A 20,849-nucleotide genomic window follows, 5' to 3' on the forward strand; every position below is an offset into this window, starting at 1 on the left:
AGGATTGAGTCCTCTTTAAAAAAAAAAAAGTCGAAATCTTCAGCTTATTGCCGAAAATTTGTTTAATTTCAGACATGTTTTTTATTTACCTGCAGAATAATATGTACTGAAGAAAAGAATAAGTTATGACAATTACTCCAATATACAAAAAGGAAATAAGAAAAAATAGTTTCTTACTTTTCAGTGCAGATAATTGCCCATTTCAAGCCAATCTAGAAATCATAACATATTATTGAACTTATTACTTTTACGAAAGAGATTTTAGATTAGCCTAATTTTTATGTACAACTACTAGTACTACGCGATATATACCGTATGTGCGTATCGGTACTATTGTTTAGCTACGGTAGCTAGCTCGATCGAGCGAGTAGCTGATGTATGTTGCTGCTGATTTGTGGATTAACATTCTGTCAAAATGACTCCCAGTCCCACACCGGGTAGTGGTAATCTCTCTGCTGTATTACGATCTACGGGAAATCTTGTTTTGGTAAGAAGACCGTTATATTTTTAGTGTTTATTAATATTTGACAATGTTATAGCTGCAGATCGAGTGTCATGTCAAGTCGTCGAGAGGGCAGCAATGCCAATAGCAGTGGAGCTATCAGCCGCGCGGCGGGATAGATGCGGGCTAGCTAGCTCCGATCCGCTAGCTGCGCTCGGCCTCCTACTGGAGAAAGACCCCGCCCACTTATCTCGGTCATTGCCATTGGCAGTGTCAGTGAGTCCAAACTTTGCGTGTGTCCATACAGTACGGACAGTCATAAATACTAGCCAATTGCGGCCTGGCCAATTGCGGCCTGGCCAATTGCGGCCTGGCCAATTGGCAATGGCTTTATCGTCATCCAAGTCACTGGGGACAAACTTGAGGAACACCTCAAAATCACTTATCAGCAATCTTTCACGGACACTTTTTAAATTTAATGCAAAAGCGGTCTTTTTCTTTTCTCCCCTGTGGCTATATAGTATAGGCCTATATTCTTCCAAGTTGATGAAACAATGATCAAAGACACTAAATAAAACAAAATTAATAACACACCAAAAACACTATTAAACTGTCTAATTACTCCTTGTGATCTGAGTCCCCTCCCCGTGTTGAGACTACCAATTTCCCATAGGAGGGGACTCGGATAACGAGAAATAGCATACGTGTGTATTATATATGTTCTATAATTTCTTTGTTATCTTTTTCAGGAAGACACTTCGGTTCCTCAACCAAAAGAAAATGGTACGTGACTCAGCTTTATATTGTGATTCATTTGATCTTTTTTTTTAATCGAACCCTTTTTTCTTTTTCTGCTTGCAGAAAATTCTCAGCAAATGCAGTGTACCCTCCTGGCTAGGTACATGTAATGCCTATTTTGCCAATATGATAATTAATCACTATAGATTTAAGAAATCATGAAATAATAAAAAATAATAATGAATTAAGAAAAAAGCAGACAAGAAGATTTTGCTTTTCTTAGTTTCTCATTAGCACTAGTTTTACATGTATTTGAAAAATCAACTAAGAGTGTGAAGGTCTTCAATATGATCTGTTACTTGTGTCTTAAGCCCAGTTATGGTTGTTTATGCAGTGTGTGTGTGTGTGTCCTTCATTCAGTCCTTCAGACTCTTGAACAAGAATCAGAGCTGTGTCTTTTACCAGGATTCCTAAAACTTCATCTCTCATCTTCACATTAATCATGAACATAGTGGAGAATGCAGGAAAACCTATATGAAAGATAGATAGTGCCTTTCTTGTGAGATTCCTGAGCATACATGACACATAAAGATGCTTCATGTTTGTTGACAAAATATAATTTCAAAGTGCTGTCAAGAATTTTACATTTAGAAGATCTATTTGTATCTAGAGTTTGTTCAAGTAGATTTATATGAACCTGCAGAGCTACTGTTTCTTTACTCCTTTCTTTTTTCCCCTTTTCCTTTTGATACTTGAAAAATCACATAACACTTGTACAAGTGTTATATTGCGTATAACTATTTCTTCTACATTTATTGTGTTTGAAATTGAATGATGAATATATTCTGCAAATACTAGGATGGGTGTTATTGCAGCATACATGTACAGACCTTTAATTATCATTATGAATGTTTAGGGGTACTAAAGTATTTGCAGAAAGTTAGTAATTTATTTTGTTTACCGGTATGTAAAGTTTTCAATATTGTTATTATAATATTGTACTTTTCATCTTTTTATACTTATTGTTAAAGCCATTGGAAACCAAATATCTTTGTATGCGTACATTGACCAATAAAAGAATCTTGAATCTTGCCCCAGCAAGTGATTATTGTAATTAGGCCTATTCACACACATTGTGTATTCATATACCCCTTATCATTTTAGAGGTGCAGATACAAATGCACGCTGTAGGGATCTGTGGATCGGATGTTCATTACTGGACTCATGGTCGTATTGGTGACTTCATCGTCAAAGCACCAATGATTCTTGGTCATGAAGCCAGTGGTATCGTGTCGGCGATTGGAAGCAAAGTGACGTCCTTGAAAGTGGGTAGGTCTTCGGATTTTGATTAGCTGACAAAGATGTGCAGCATAAACAAGTGATTCCCATCCATGCATAGTATTGAATACAACTTGTACAGAAGCATCCCAATATGTTTGATAGATTCTGAATAATCTTCAAAAAAGATTTTTTAACTTGCTTCATTTGCTAGAACTTATTAAAAGATCCTCCAGATCTCATTCTGAAAATCTGCAAAACATATTGAGTTTTATTCAGCATTGTGTAATGTGTAGAGATAGAAATAAACATTACATAGAAGGTTGCAGTGGCAGTTTAATGATTTAATAAATTTCTGGTGTGCTTACTAAATAGTGGAAGTAGCAGAGCTATACATACCTGTAGCAAAGCTCAACTCTATTTAAAGGGGGGGGGGGTACAATTTCACCCCCTCAACAATTTTGTGACTATGCTACTGCTAAAAAATTGTCACTGCACCGCTTGCTGACTTTTACTTCCAAGACTTGCGCATCTCTTGAGCCAATTTCGCAATGCTCGGGTAGGTATTTTAATGTTACTCAACATCTTGCATCCGGCACTACTTGCATGCAGATTTTAACAGCGATCAGCCACCGAGATCTTAAGGGGGGGACAAATTTACCCCCCTCCCCTAGTAAAAGCCTGGCATGAAATGGCCCAGTTAAACTATCATTAATCGGCTTTCCCTGCATCAAGTCATCGTTACTGTCTCTAGACATGTCTCAGCAGGCAATCACTGACATATTGACATCAAGCTCTTTGTTCCTATGAGATAGAGAAAGGCATAAAGACATCAGCTTCCCACACCAAGACACAGAATCACTGTCCTGGAAGAGTTGAGACACATCTCATCACCCAACACTGAAATTAACTGCCATGTACTGCAAAGATATGTTAGATCTTCAAAACATTACACATGAATCAACATTTTTCTAGACATTCAAACAATACCTTTACGGTATATTTTTCATAATAATGGTAATGATACAAATGCATAATGCTTTACAACACAACAGAACTGCTGATGGCTATGAACCCTCATTGTTATCTTGAATGTTTTATTTTATTCTATTTCCGCTAGGTGACCGTGTAGCCATTGAACCAGGTGTACCATGTAGACTGTGTGATTTCTGTAAGGGAGGTCGTTATAATCTCTGTGGTGAGATGGCTTTCTGTGCCACGCCCCCTTATGATGGCAACCTAAGACGCTACTACTGTCATGCAGCAGACTTCTGCTATAAGTAAGTATAGCCTTCTGCATGGGTGGCAGTTGGAGGGGGAGGGGTTAACATTTGATTATATACTTTAATCAATTGAAAAAGGTCATCTTGTGCCTCCCCCACCTGTGCTTATTCTGAAAAAAAGGAAGAGAATTTTCGTCAATTAGCCTATTCGGCCCCTAAGCTTTCTTTCTTTTTTTTTTTTTGAAGAGGCACACCCACAGCCCCTCAAAATTTTGATGCCCCTCGCATCCAGCACTTGGTGGTAACTCCTAGCATTTGCAGTATTATGTATTGTTACGATTTTGCCGTGTGAAGTTCAAAACAATATTTTATTCCTCATAATTATAATTCAGTAGGCCTATATGTACGGGTGATCTCTGATCTTGATGGATATTGATATGCGTTGTGTGCGTAAAATTTATGAGCTCGGCATGAATATTGATCAATCTTGTACTTATCATTGTTATGCAGATGATATCCAAGCAATATTTCCAATGTTGATTGTTTAGAATTTGCTTTTAAAACCCATTTGTTGAAAACTATCTTCCAGCAATTTCCTTTCTTTGTGATGATTGTTGTTATTTTACCATGGCCTCTCCATGTAATCTTTTGATGTTCCTCAGCGCCTTGAGCATATTATCAATGTGGATTTTGCACTTTAGAGATACTCTATTATTTATAAATGAGAACTTCCATTGTATGTACATGTATTGAGTGAATATACATGTAGTACTTGGTTAGTGTTGACCTACTTGGCTTCCTCTTGTTATTTTCTTGCTCTTGTGGCCTGTGGGAGTTATCTTTATTTGATTATCAGTGCACTTTGGAATCTGAATCCAGGGTATTGTAACCAAGTCAAGGATAATCCTTTGTGAAAGACTGAATTGAAACTCAAACTTATACAATTTCAATTACTTTAATATAACTAATGAAGAAATTGAATTGTATGAAACTTAACACAAAACATGAAATAGAAAAACATTTGTATATGTACATATTTAACCAAGGCTTTTATATGCACATGTTCGGTACACATGATGGAAACTGATTTTATTGATTACAGATTGCATGTATTTGTAGGCATTACATGCAAACATTATGGCTTGAAGCCTTTCTAAAATGAAATTCAAGATTCAAATGTATAGTCTATAGCACATGCACATGCCTGAAATGGAATTGAGAATAAGAAGCTGTTATATATAATTGTGTCAATTTAGTGAAACAGTTTTCTGTGTGTCTTCATTATAATGTTATGTTGCTGTTGGGATCTATTGCACTTTTACTTTCAACCAGTTTAAATGAAGACAATGCAATGCAGGATTTACACATTTATTGAAGATAATGAAGTTGATAATGACAAATAATACAGAACGTGAGTACCGTAAGTCTAATGGTGGCCATACTCTGAAGATGATAAAATAAACTCTGCAAACTGATGTATAAAATGTAAACTCTTCTGTAGCTCTAAACTTGATTTCTAAAATATCTGCATGCTGGAGCCAATCTAAAACTGTTATCTGACTTGGGTTCAGAAGTGAACCCCTTTTACATGATATTCCAGCGAAGACTCTTCACAGCCTAACAGGTGCTTGTCAACCTTGGATGCTTCACCAAAACAATCTGTATGTTATGACATTACTCTGAATGTGGGGGAATGGACCTTTTAGTAAGAAGGAGGAATGTACCAGTAGTCAATAAGAAACCCATAAAATGTGTGCATCAGAAGTTAAGCTGGAAGAAGAATGAGTAATACTTTCTTAAGAAAATTGGAGTTGGTAAACATAGTGTCATCTTATACTTCCTGTAGAAATATCGATGAAGTGTTGATCATGTATTGATATCATCACATTAACAATAATGAAAGGCATGAGGTTAGTGACATTGAGCTCAGTTTTCTATGAAAATTTCAATATTTTCTCCACCATTTCTTATGAGACATAATATTAAAAAGATAGACAAAAATGAGGCTTCAATACATGCATCATTTAATATTGTACAACGCCTACTTAGATTGTTGTACGCGATCAAATGGGAGGCTGAATGTGACACATTCGTACCGTTGCACACAAGACGTACCATCCAAAATGTACCATTGCACTGTTTTACGAGGTGACGTCACAATGCGATTTCATTTAATAAGGTGACAATGCGCGTACAGCCCACTGGATAAATGCGCAATGCTGTCCAAGATCATGTACACTTGTAGAGGGCCCAGCTTGTGAGATCGGCTTTTCGCTTTCAATATTTTTGCTCCCTTTTCATAGATTACTGGAGGGAAAAACTCTTGTTTTTTAATATTTTCGCTAGATACTGAGGCGCTGTACAACACAAATAGCGAATATTCTTATTCAAGCAATGGTGCGAGATTTCGCATTCCGTGAAAGAAACGCTCTATTCAACGAGGCGTTAGCCGAGTTGAATAGAGCATCTTTCTTTCACCTCATGCGAAATCTCGCACCATCGCACTCATGCCTATTCGCTATTTGTATACACTTAGTCTTGATTTTTTGTTCATACCTATTTTTTATTTCATTGTTTCTTTTAGATTACCTGATCATGTTAGCATGGAAGAGGGCGCCCTGTTGGAGCCGCTTTCTGTCGGAGTTCATGCATGTAAACGAGCTGGGGTGACAATAGGCAGCAAGGTCCTCATTTGTGGTGCAGGTATGGTTTTGTTATAGCATACAAAGAAACATGAAACTCTGATTGATAGGTTCATGATGACCTATTATTTCAGTGCCCAGTTTACACAAACTTAGCAATGACTGTAGAACATTCTTCTACATTTGATTCCATTGACTACCATTTAGAATCAGTCATAAAAATCAAGCGTTTTAGTAATTTGCTAACCTTTGTGTTTTGGGACCCAGATCATCTTTAGGAACTGATTTTATAGAACGTAACTGGCTCAGTTTCTTAGACGATTTGAAATAAAAGGTAAAGATTAGAAACTCTTGTTTTATCTGTTGCTTTGTTTATATTCACATCATACTTGTAATTGGTACTTCACGAGTTATTGTATTATCCTGAAACTTATAGTAGAAGGGAAAGGGGAAAGAATAAACATATATGCAGGCCTGTGAATCTCCGCCAATAATATTTATTTTTTCCAACTGATAGCCATTTTTTTTTTCTTTCTCTCTGTCCAAATTAGGCTGTTTAATCTGATTTTCCTATGATCCTACTGCAGATTAGCTCAAAGTAAACAAGAATAAATGATAAATGAATAAAAGGGAGAATCTACAGAAGAGAGCAATAAAAAAATAGAGTCATTCATGTTTGTTTCTTGAAGTTAGTTAATTGTGTGTTATAGGGTTGGCAATTTCTCAGGAAATAGATGGGAAATAAGGCCCTGTATGACCTTTGGGTTTCAAGTGTCTTTCTTTCCTAGTACTGTAGGCTTTTTGAACCAGCTCCTGCCAGTGTAAAATCTGCTTCTTTAGAACAGTTTAAGAGGCAGTTGGACAGGATAACTCTGCATCAGGCGTAGATGAAAAAGGAGTTAGTGTTTACTTGCACATGAGCACTTTTACCTTTAATACATACAGTTGAGGCCAGAAGTTTACATACACCCAGGAAATTCAAAGAAAAGCTGACATTTGTCAAACGTCATAGAATTTACTCTATCTTATAAAATATTTGTGCTATCATGACAAATTTGATATCAAATTAATGAGTATGTCATGCCCCTTCATCACATTGCTTTGTCACCAGGAGATGAAAAATATTTAGGTGAAAATTTTTCCAAAAAAATCTTCATATTTTAGACGAATTAAAAATAACAAATTTGTGCTAGTTACTTCTCAAAACAAACATTTCAGATTACACATTTTTGTTCAGTGGTGACAAATCATGATAGAAAATGTAATATAAATCATAGATTTGACATTTATATATTTTTATGAAACGATGTTTGAAAATATAAAAACTAACAATAGAATACAATGGCATTAATATTACTTTTTTCTTCAAAGAAAATTCCACCTGAAATATACTTTGATCTCAACGGTATTCCAATCATGTGGAAGAGCTCAATATGCTCTTTTATTTGATACCAAATTCTTCATGGTAGTATTTATATTATTGAAGATATAGTAAATTTAATGATGTTTGGCAAGTGAACAAATTTCACTGAATTCCATGGGTGTATGTAAACTTTCGGCCTCAACTGTACACCTGTAATCTCATGAGTATATTGCATAGGGTCGACATTGTGACAAAGCACACTAGTTTTTCAGCACTGCACAAAGTACTGTACGACAGTACCCTACGCAGAGGTCTGTACTTCACCCAGAGAAAGAAGAAACACTTATAGTTATACCTGGCTTGTTCACGTAATAATAATAATATCCACATTCTTGTTCCAACTCCTATGAGGCCAGAGGCCGAATGGAAATTGGAACCAGAACATAGATTTTTCCTGTACTTTGTGAGAACAAGCAGGGTGCAAATGTCATCCGTCGTCCGTCCGTCACAAACTCTTAATGACACATAACTCAACAATCGTAAGTCACTTTTCAACCAAACTTGGATGGTAGATGGACTTGGGGGACCTTCATGTTATGCTGCAGACGGAGGTCACATGATAAGGTCAAAGGTCATTTTCAGGTCAACGTTAAAGTTTACATGCAAGACTCTCTTATGACACTTAACTCCGCAACCGTAAGTTGTATTTCAACCAAACTTGGATGGTAGATGGACTTGGGGGACCTGCATGTTATGCTGCAGTCGGAGGTCACATGGTAAGGTCAAAAGTCATTTTTTAGGTCAATGTTAAAGTTTACATGCAAGACTCTCTTATGACACCTAACTCCGCAACCGTAAGTTGTATTTCAACCAAACTTGGATGGTAGATGGACTTGGGGGACCTGCATGTTATGCTGCAGTCGGAGGTCACATGGTAAGGTCAAAGGTCATTTTCAGGTCAACGTTAAAGTTTACATGCAAGACACTCTTATGACACCTAACTCCGCAACCGTAAGTTGTATTTCAACCAAACTTGGATGGTAGATGGACTTGGGGGACCTGCATGTTATGCTGCAGTCGGAGGTTACATGGTAAGGTCAAAGGTCATTTTCAGGTCAACGTTAAAGTTTACATGCAAGACTCTCTTATGACACCTAACTCCGCAACCGTAAGTTGTATTTCAACCAAACTTGGATGGTAGATGGACTTGGGGGTCCTGCATGTTATGCTGAAGTCGGAGGTCACATTAAGGTAAAAGGTAATTTTCAGGTCAATGTTAATGTTTACATGCAAGACTCTTTTCGTACATCTAACTCCGCAATTGAAAGTGACTTTTCAACCAAACTTGGATGGTAGATGGACTTGGGGGACCTGCATGTTATTCTGCAGTCGAAGGTTACATGGTATGGTCAAAGGTCATTTTCAGGTCAACATTAAAGTTTACATGCAAGACTCTCCTATGACACCTAACTCCGCAACCGTAAGTCGCTTTTCAACCAAACTTGGATGGTAGATGGACTTGGGGGACCTGCATGTTATGCTGCAGTCAGAGGTCACATGATAAGGTCAAAGGTCATTTTCAGGTCAACGTTAAAGTTTACATGCAAGACTCTCTTATGACACCTAACTCCGCAACCGTAAGTTGTATTTCAACCAAACTTGGATGGTGGATTGGCTTGGGGGACCTGCATGTTATGCTGAAGTCGGAGGTCACATGGTAAGGTAAAAGGTAATTTTCAGGTCAATGTTAATGTTTACATGCAAGACTCTTTTATGACACCTAACTCCGCAATTGAAAGTCACTTTTCAACCAAACTTGGATGGTAGATGGACTTGGGGGACCTGCATGTTATGCTGCAGTCGGAGGTCACATGGTAAGGTCAAAGGTCATTTTGAGGTCAACGTTAAAGTTTACGTGCAAGGCTCTTATGACAAGTGTTATTCCATTTTCCCATTCATTTCACAATGAAGTTTCGATATAATTCTTTTGTGTGCCTTCGCAAATCACGATATTTCTGGTTATTTTCATAAGTGGGCGAGAAACAAAATTGCTTTTGCCTTGTCTCTTTAAGTGTATCCTTATGTTATTGCAGAATAAGGTAAATCAATAAAATAGAACTTAAAAAAAACCCTGCATTTTGAGAGTGATTTTGGAAAGGAAGTCATTTATGACATCACAATAAACAGAGAATGCGCATTTGCATTTGAAATTGATGCACAAATAGTAGTGCGCAGCGTAATGCTGGAATACGCACATCATACTGTCTCATGATATGTGGTTGAAATCAGAACTGGGCATGTGCGTAACAAAGCAAATAACATTAAATCAACAACAGCTAAACACCAAACAGGTGATCCGGGCTTATATTACCTGTTTGATCTTTGTTACCAAGAATTATAGGTAAATAAAGGTTTGTCTCACAAAGAAATCAATCAGATTACAGAATTCATGAGAAAATTGATCCACTAAGAGATAACAGGATATACCCAGGCAATACCAAATTATGTACACTGGAAGTTGTATAAGGTCAACCAAGATTGTCATTAATGCCCTCCAATGGTCTGTTTGCCACCTTTTGATTGGTTTACCACCAAAGAGATGGGCGGGAACATGGATATGACAGGGAAAAGACAATATTCAGAATACAGATTTGTGACACTCATAGCGGTGTCACATCTTGGAGAGAAATTACAAAATTTATGACTAAAGTTATGACAGTGTTCCAGAATACCACCCTTGGTATTTATCGGCCAACATCATGTATTCATGTTCATAAACAGTTATGTGTATCCATTTGCATGTGCATATCGCAAAAAGACTGACATGTCAAATAGTGATCTCTACCGCAGTCGCTTTTTTCTCTGAGAGCTTGACGAATCCAAGTGAATTCATTTGTGTACTGTACTGCATGCAATTTTACACTTTGGAGCATAATAGACAATATCATGGCTTAAAATGTCATTTTTGACAGTAATCTAGTTATTATGAGTATACACATAATTATTTTTTCTGCCTTCAGCTTTAATGACAGTACACGTTGTACTGCTTGTTTGTGGCGCTACTCACTACTTGTGCCGGATTCACTTTTTTAGCCCATCTGGGGCGCATCGGTGAGCGCCTGATTGCTGCTAGCAGCTGCGGCTGGAGCTGGACAAATACACTTGTGGTAATGACTTTAACACTGCCAGTTCAAGTTTGGTTTCTTTGTTGTTGTTTTTTTTTCCCTTATTTCACTGAATTGCCTATAGAAATGAAGGATATACAGATGTGGTAACAATGCATGGCTGTATTCAGTGGGGGACAGGTGGCAAAGTTGCCCTTCATTATTTTTTTCTTTAAGTTAGATCTACATCTTTTCACTGAAAATTAACATTTTACATGAAATTATTCAATTGCACTGTAGAAACTGCTAAAGCACCCCTTTCCATATGAAAAGCTCTGTCTTTTTGCTCCCTCAGTTTTTAGTTTCTTCAAAACTTTTTGTGCTTTTTTCTTGGGCTCTCCCCCCCCCTTTCTTGCCCAAAAATTCCTGTGTTATATATTGATGTAAACTAGGCTTAAGACCTTATAGGCTTGAATTAATTTTGTTATACTTTTTTATAAGTTATTGTCTATAACATTTCGGGTCCTGTGGTCTTCTGCCACTGTCATCCCTGAGCTTCAGCTATTTTTACAATCCCCACTCACAGGCCTGTATATGTGATACAGTAACGTACTTTGAGGCTTCAGGATGTCCCTGGTATCATAAAAAAAAGAATAAGTGAGAACTGTACTTTGGTAACAGTGGTAGTTTTCTTGGTCCACCATTGCTTTGTTTATATAATGCAGAAAGGCGAAGATTAGAAGTTAGGGAAAATTACAGACTATTTTGTGAGGTGTGTCCAATATATTTTTTCAGTATTTAATAAACATAAATTTCGTTAGAAAATTTTGTCATTTTGTCCATTTATTCTTCTTGAATTTTACTAGGCCCTATCGGATTGGTTAACCTTCTCACTGCCAAAGCAATGGGAGCTTCTTCAGTTGTTATTACAGGTAAGTCAGTCAGTGTTTCAATTCTTTCTTTTTACATATCATATCAAAAAGCTAATATAGATGGAATTGTGTGAATTTTTTCTTAAAATTCAATAATTTTTCTTGATTTTGAATTTTTCTATTTTTTCTGAGCACCAGCTTACATTATTCTTGAATAATATATACTAGATCATAAAGCTGGTTGCATTTTACACACTCTTATAATGAATGTGGATGACCTTTTCTTGTGCTAAATGAGACAATCCAAATTTTCCAGTGTTGAGCACATCACATGTAACATCTAATTGATAGATTTTGAGTTTTCCATTCAGATTTCCTTTAAAAAAAATAAGAGATTTTCTCTACAATTATCATTTTTCAACTGAAGCTCATATGATTGAGAATTGGATTTAACCCCCTGGAGAGAGTCACCAGTTTTGTATAATAGATATGTTTTAAAGTCATAGGTAAATGTATTGCGTAAAAGTCATGCATAAAAATCATGTGTAAAGACATGCGTAAAAGTCATGCATTTAAGTCATGCATAAATGTCTTTCATAAAAGTTATGTGGAAATGTGTGTTAAGTCAAATGGCTTCATGAAACACAGTCAAACACCGCCCTGGGTATGAAGCCCTTCCAACAATACATAAAGCTGTTAAACTATCATTCCAGTACAGTTTGAGAGACATTTAATTTGAGTTCTAGACCATTTTTTTTAATACTGGTGAGACATCATCGTTTATTACAGATCTTGATCAGAACCGTTTAGATATGGCTTCTAAGCTTGGTGCTAATCACATCATCAAAGTGGACACCAGGGATGTACAGGAAATAGTCAAACGTGTTCATACTGCATTGGGAGAAGAACCAAGTATTACTATTGAGTGTACCGGAGCACCGCCTTCCATCCAGACAGGGATCTATGTAAGTTGGTGTCTACCTCAATTTGGATGTTTCATCATATAACATGAGCGCAAGTTGAGTCCTTGTTATGATGTCACTCCTCCACTTGTTTCTCTTTCTCTCTTCTTTTTTTCAAAGTAATTACAAACCTCATTTTAACTTTTTAAGTTTTCCTTAGACCTTACTTATAGTTCTACCAATTAATCCTTGTTCTTTCCTGCACCTGAGATTTGTTGGCAAGTTGAATATTTCTTTGATTTTACAGAGGCAATGGCAAGTCAATGCACAAGGAAAAATTATATTCTCATGATAATGAACTTAGGTGGTGTGTAATTATTGGAGAGAGCTATAGAGAGTAATATCAAATGATTAACAGTTTGAATCAAAGTAGATTATGGAAAATAGATAGGGCATTAAGAATAGATATATATGATCATTTGTTTATAGCCAAAATCCCTTTTCTATGCTTCAAGCTTCTATATGGCATTTAAAAAGTCCAGAAAGAGGTATGTGTTGCCAAGCAATTTTCTCCTTCCATAAAGATCATGGAATAAGATATTGCCAACCCAGAAACTTATTTACAGGTGTGAAGTTTGTTTCAGCATCATTTGTTGTACACCTTTGTCTACCCCTTAGGCAACCAAGTCAGGAGGTGTTCTTGTTTTGGTTGGACTTGGACCAGCTGAGATCACTCTACCAGTTGTGAATGCAGCGGTTAGAGAAGTGGACATTAGAGGAATATTCAGATATGTTAACTGGTAAGTATAGGGATGCCACTGTTCATGTAACCATCTAATACCAATCTCTGACAGTTGTCACTCCCCATGTCGTAGTTTAGATTTTTGATGCATTATATTATTCATTCTGTAGGATTTTGATGCTAATATCTTCTGATAAATCTCTAATTTATGCTGTGTAATATACATGTAGAAGAAAAAATCTCTTTTTCACTAAGCCTTACTCTTTTTCTATGGCAAACCATACTTTATGAAATCATAAATATCAAGCATATCTCTTCATGCATTACAGTGTCAAATTCTGTGCTAAATATTTAATCTTTAATTGGAAACTGAATGTAAATAAGGGACGAAGATTTACAATAGGAACATAATAGAAATAAATTTGCCTCCATTGTATTATTGGTTTCCTTGGTAACCAGTAAAGCATAAATAGGCCAATGCATTGTTATTAACCAGAGGACCAATGGCTTAAAGTCCTTTCTGTTGGTACAGTTCAGTTCAATTCATTTATTTTCAAATAAAAATCACAATATAAAAATTCATAAAAATACATAATTGAGCAAATGTAAACCAATATATATGTATACAATAAGTCAACATTTAAACAGAGGAGATAGGGAAATTAAAAAAAAAATAGAGTTTGTCAAGATAACCTCCCCCCAAAGGAAAGTAGATAAAATATAATTGACAAAGTAAGATATAAGAAACTTATTTGCCCACAATAAAACACTAGATCAAAAAGAAAAAAACACAAAACAAACCAAACAAACCCTCCAGGCTACACAAAGGTAAAATGTGGAAAATAAATCTACACAAGTTGAAGACTGATTAAATGCTCCTTTATACTTATTTTAAATGCATTATAATTCTTTATTGATGTTATATCACTTGGCAGGTCATTCCAAACTGTTGGTGCTTTGTGACTGAATGAAAATAGCAGATAGGATTTTTCAACTGCCAATAAATGATATTTATTTTTATTCCTTGTATCATAGTTACTATATGTACCGACATATTTAATGAAAGCATATTATTAAGTTAACAAGGTAAAAACCCAATTTTATGTTTGAACAATAAAATCAAGATGCAATATCTATTCATCTGATAAATGTTAAGAATTTTGAGTGATTTGAACAGGGGTCTACTATGGGCATAATGTGAATTCAAAGAACATATTCTAACAGCCTTCTTTTGTAATAAAAAAGGGACTTCAACTTAGATTTGTGTCTGCCCAAACAGCATTACAGCAGGGTGCTACATAACTTTTTAAAAGCACTTGCCCAGTCGGGCAAGTAAATTTTTGAATAGTTGAAATATACTTGCCCAAAAATCTATTTCACTAGCCCAAAAAAATCCTTGACAAAATAGTTATACATCTTTAAAAGAAAGTTTGGCAGTTTTATAAACCATTGACTCTTTTGACATTAACCGATCTACCTTGTTATTGTATTTGTTTTTCCAAATTTATTTTGCCTTGCCTGCCATAACTAAAATTAGGGTCAATATCATATATCGACCCTAATTTGGGTTGTTCTACTGTAAGAATTTTGCTTGCCCAATTCGGGCAAGTAGTTTTGATCTTTACTTCAAAACACTTGCCCGATTGTAACTTTTACTTGCCCGGGCAATCGGGCAAGTGCTTATGTAGCACCCTGATAACAGTCAATGGTAAAATAAATGTATTCTGCAGGACTTGGTAATAGGAATATATGCCTTACAAAAGTGCACTAGTGCCTCAACCTGTCTTCAAATCCAGGTTGGCATCCCACTGCTTTACCAACTGTGTTATCACACCTCCTCTATTGATTAATGATAGTTTTTTTCCTCTATTAGAGGATTTATTCACATCCAAATCAGGGGTAACACAGTAAATCACATTCAAATCAAATGTTACAAAATTAATCATAAATCATGAAACATATAAGTATTATTACAATAATTACAAAATCATATCTACGTAATACATAGATTGTTTTTACACAAATCGTAGCAAGCCCCAGGGCAGTTCATCTCTTTCTTTGGTCTTTTTACTAGCAATGTTGGACATTTCTATCCATTTTTTTATTTCTTTTATAAATACATGTTTAAAAAAAAAACTTCTTTTTTCAATTCCTGATTTGTTCCTATCCAAAATAACTTTATATATTGACTAAAATGCAATAGTTACAAAGATATTGTTATACTATCACTTTCAACTTTAAAGGACAAGTCCACCCCAACAAAAACTTGATTTGAATAAAAAGAGAAAAATTCAACAAGCACAACACTGAAAATTTCATCAAAATCGGATGTAAAATAAGAAGGTTATATGGCATTTCAAAGTTTCGCTTCATTTCACAATAACAGTTATATGAACGAGCCAGCTACATCCAAATGAGAGAGTCGATGATGTCATTCACTCACTATTTCTTTTGTTTTATATTGTTTGAAATATGAAATATTTTGATTTTCTCGTCATTGTCATGTGAAATGAAGTTTCATTCCTCCCTGAACATGTGGAAATCCATTATCTTAACATTTTGTGCTTCAGACAAGGAGGTCCTAATCGTCAAATTCGTAAAAATTGAAATATTGTATAATTCAAACAATAAAAAACAAAAGAAATAGTGAGTGAGTGACATCATCGACTCGCTCATTTTGATGTTACTGGCTCGTTCATATAACTATTTTGTCAAAAACAAGCGAAACTTTGAAATGTCATAACTTTCTTATTTTACATCCGATTTTGATGAAATCTTCAGCATTGTGCTTGTCTGATTTTTCTCTATTGATTCAAATCAACATATTTCTGAGGTGGACTTGACCTTTAAGTAATTGTTTGATGTTTACTTCCACTTTTACATTGTAAACTTCTCGCAAAATAATTTTGATATATTTAAAAAAGGATTTGTTTACTTCACAGTCAATAAAAGCATAATATCTTCTTTAAACTTGCATGTTGGACACAAATCATCTTTTGCAAAATTCCATTCAAACAGGCTACTTCTTACTGGTAAGAGATTATATAATATCTTAAGATTGAATTCTCGTAATTTATTTTCTATAACTTGAATAAGATTATTTTTTAAATACATTTGCCCAATTTACATCAATATCAAGTTTGTTCTCCCAATGTAAACAGCTTTAATGATAGTTTCTCAAAATAATCTTAATTTTCCCGTATTCCTCCCCCTTTCACAGCTACCCAACAGCATTGGAAATGATTGCAAGTGGGAAGGTTGATGCCAAGCCTCTGATCACGCATCATTTCAAGTTAGCAGAATCTCTGAAGGCATTTGAGACGGCTAAGACTGGAGAGGGTGGAGCCATCAAGGTCATGATCCATTGTGACCAATAGCTGATTGCTGTTGATGTCATGTGATCCATTGTGACCAATAGCTGATTGCTGTTGTCATGTGACATTGCCATTCACATGAACCATCACAGGGTGGGTTGCTATCCTTGTTATCAATCAAGTTCTGTACAGAAAGTGTCCAAATGAACAGATATGGAAGGATTTATAGAACTCAGACATTTAAATCATGAATAAAACTCAGGGAATTCAATTTCATCAACCATGATTTGTATAAGAAAGAAGCTTGTCAACACATCATTAATCAGGCCTGTGAAATCTCTGCTATTTAGCGGAAATCCGCTATTTTCATTTTTAAGACCGATTTCAATTTCCGCTTTTTTCCTGTGTTCCATTTCCGTTTTTTCTTAGTAAAAATTCCGCTATTTTATCCAAAACGGCTGGAAAACAAGTCTAGGTAAATGGATGCGAGCAGAATGTGTGTGTTGTGAATATACACGTTACGGGGCCTCGTATTTTGCCTTCGTGAAATTTCAAATGAAACTGCTGCAGATCCATAGAGATATATAATTAGTATACATCTCTATGTGCGGATCACACCTTGCACCGTTGCCGTTGTTGGCATACAAGCGCAAAGCAGCGGCTCAAATCACGATATTTTGCGACTGGTAAATACGCCTGTAATGATGATGACGTCATCCAAGATGGAAACTTACGTTGACCAACGAAAGGATCGAAGATGACGATGTTTCGATCATTATTTCAAAGGAATTAGCGGTAACTGCGGTCTAAGGTACGATATTTCTGAATTTTAAACATTTTTTCGTAAATATGGATGTGATTTATTTTTCATAATGTGACATTTTATGTACAAAAAAACGATCGGAAAATCGGGTTTCCACTGATAGATCTAACGTTATTGCTAAAATACGTTGTCTGTACTTACGGGCCTCCAAGCTCTTCAGTCTATGTATTGGTGAGTGAGCCAACGCAGTTCAGCGGAATTTTTCCGCTATTTTTTTGAAACCCCACTCACAGGCCTGATTAATCAACAAGAACATAATCATGAATATCGATCATGATGTTGACACATATTTTCACAACTATCAAAATATATATATTTACATTTACTAGTATTATGTTATACGTAGTAGATATGGTATTGTAATACTAAGGTGATAACATGATAAATTTTACACAATTAGCTTTGCAATTATTTTAAATACATTTAAAGAAGTTATTTGATCAACTGAAAAGAAATTATATAATATAATGACAAAAAATAAAATTATCATTATTTGAACTAATTTTGGCCCAAAACTAAAGTCAGCCTATAATGTCAATTAGAGATTTATCTGGAACCATATTCTATTCAAAATCAAATGTCGCCCATCTTCCAAAGAAATTTCATGTAAAGTTCATGGCATGCGGCTGCTAGAAATTTTTTAAGCTCAATTGAAGACATAACTTGGAATTTATATTAGCTATTAGTGAATTCATCCATTGGGTCTTAAGTAATGATTCATCTCGTCTGATTTCAGTTCATGTAAGATTATGATTTGATTAACAGTCTTGTATAGCGCATATCACATTATGAATAATGTCTCTATGCACTTCCAAAGGACTCGGATATTATTACCCCAGCTGTAGCTTGGCAGCCATAATTACTATGATTACAACGCACACGCATTTTAAGGAATAAATTCCTACCAGGTACCCATTCACCTCACCTGGGTTGAGTGCAGCACAATGTTGATGAATTTCTTGCTGAAGGAAACTACGCCATGGCTGGGATTTGAACCCACGACCCTCTGTTTCAAAGTCATAAGACTAATCCACTGGGCCACAACGCTCCACACAAAAAAAATTAAAAGAAAAGAATAGTAATGGGAACTTTGATATATATCTGCTTTCATTCTATCATCTTCCTGAGGCACTAGAATCAGATTGTGTCAAGCTTTGAAAACACCTGTGAAGCCCATGGTTTGAAAATTACGGTTGTCACATGATCCCATGTGTGCATGGGTCTGTAACACAAAGATTTGTGTTCAAATGTAGAAGTTTCATATGATTAGTTGCAAGTTGGTTTGTGCAGGATGTAGTCCCAAGGGGCAAAGGGGGCATTTTCTCTTTTTTTCTAAAATCTAAAAAATCTAAAATCCATGATTTATTGTTTGAAATAGACATGAAATACTCCGAAAAATTTGCTTTGCCCAATTGATCGTGGGCCCGGCAGCCGCTGTGCAGCGCTAGATCGACGAGGCTCTCCTTTAGTCGTTAACGCCAAACAGGGTAGCAGCAAATCCCATCTTTTAACATCTTTTGGTCTGACGCGGCCGGGGTTTGATCCCCGACCTCCCAGTTGTGAGACGGACGCTCTACCAACTGAGCCAATACACCGGTATTTATGTATTGACCGGTATTATATAGCAGTATTCACCGGTATTCTAAATTCATGTAAAAAAAAAATCACTGAAATAATACTTGCTATGAAAAGAAATAAACATTTTATTCTTGAAGTAACCCACCCCCTTTTTTTCTATAAATCTTGAATTCATTCCTGGATTTAATAGTTTGTTTCATGCAACCCTGATCAAGAATGTTGTGATTAGTTGCTATCCATTTCAGAAACTTTTGTAATACAATAATTGCCCATGAAATTGATCTTTTTTAACTGATTACTTGAGCACTGCCATATTTTGCTTGATACTCGTATCTAAATCAATTGCATGTTTAGAAGTTTGGCATTTGAAAGCCATATAGTATATTTTTTAATTGAAGCACCACATATGGAAGAGATCAGTTACCCATAATATGAAGCTTAGCACTGTATCATTCGAGGTCCTGAGCACCTTATTGAATTTGATTTTGCACTCTATGTGTTGATATCTCTTTATATGCTCTCATATTTTATATATCAATTATATGTTACATCTTTATCATTTCTTTGGCCAACTAACATTTTACCATTCATGCTTTTACTATGTGTACCTGTAAGGGAGATCATTCCTTCAATGTTTGATGTGATAATGTAATGCTATTGTATTACTGCTATGGTTCATTTGTAATATATAATTGTACATGAAAAATGAATGGTCATTTAGAATTAACATTCATCATATAGCAGTATTATTTTTTCAATGTTTAATGCATGTGTATATGTGTGAAATATTAGAAGCAATTTACTTTGAATTGATTCAATTATTAACAACATTGGTAATGTGTTACTGAAATGTATGAAGAGAAATTTTGATGGTTGTAATTGTTTTTAAGATTTAAAATTGGATACGAAGATTAGCAAGATCCCTTTGGTTATTGTCATAGTAACTACTTGTAGTGCTCTTGGGAGACACTTAGGCCCAAATTCACAAAGGGTGTTTTGAAAACCCACGGTTGAGTCCATGGTTTATGCAGATTTCCTGTATAAATTACGCTTAATTTTAATAGTGCGTGTGTAAGAAATGTCCAATGCAGATGCATGCATTTATCACAGTGTGCCAAATTGGCGCCTGTTACCATAGTTAGATAGGCTATTTTATTCATGAGTCCACTCTTCAAACAGTAATAAACATGAATAAAATAGCGTATTGACAGTATCTCACACACAGAAGGGCACGCTAAATTTAATCTGATTAGCGTGCAAAACAGTTTTGAACATGCTAAAAAAAACATTTTGTTGGTGAGTTGCGGGCAATCACCCACAAGGCTTGCACAGAACGATGAGACGGGGCCGTAACAAATTATATGTAGAATCATTTCTACTCTTATTATGAAATTCAATATCTTGCCTTTGTAGCAACATGCATCACAATGCTAAACTCATGGTGAATTTATTCAAAGAATATACAGTATATGATTTTAGTCATATTTTGATAATGTGAAGTTTAATTTTTGATGAAGATATTCAGTGAATAATAAATTGATTTTTATAAATTGTTACATATCTTTTGTTTCTTGCCTTAATTTATTCCAAGTCCATGGATATTTAAGTTAAGTATTATTTTCAAAATGATGTTGAACAAGGATGGCACTGGGATGCAGGAGGCAATTGCTGAAAGGAAGAGAGGAAAAGGAAAGAAGAGTCAATAGAGAGATTGAGGTCATGTAAGTGTATGTAGAATAATGCACTAATAAAAAGAAAATAAATGACATCATTTTTAGGCCATCCCCCTCCCAATTAAACTACCCTGAGTGGACTCATCCATGAATGT

The 20,849-nt window shown here is 35.5% G+C and overlaps 1 protein-coding gene across 1 annotated transcript; it reads left to right on the forward strand.

The window, feature by feature from the left end:
• Positions 1-372: 372 nt before the first annotated feature.
• LOC121416289 (sorbitol dehydrogenase-like) lies at positions 373-16,943 on the forward strand. Its single transcript, XM_041609823.1, has 9 exons — positions 373-487; positions 1,192-1,225; positions 2,345-2,509; positions 3,579-3,738; positions 6,266-6,384; positions 11,657-11,722; positions 12,452-12,627; positions 13,243-13,364; positions 16,527-16,943. Exons 1-9 carry the CDS (start codon positions 416-418, stop codon positions 16,681-16,683), a joined length of 1,071 nt encoding a protein of 356 aa, XP_041465757.1. The 5' UTR covers positions 373-415; the 3' UTR covers positions 16,684-16,943.
• The last annotated feature ends 3,906 nt before the right edge of the window (positions 16,944-20,849 follow it).

The sequence above is a fragment of the Lytechinus variegatus genome, chromosome 5 (assembly GCF_018143015.1).
Source record: "Lytechinus variegatus isolate NC3 chromosome 5, Lvar_3.0, whole genome shotgun sequence".
NCBI classification, from domain to species: domain Eukaryota; kingdom Metazoa; phylum Echinodermata; class Echinoidea; order Temnopleuroida; family Toxopneustidae; genus Lytechinus; species Lytechinus variegatus.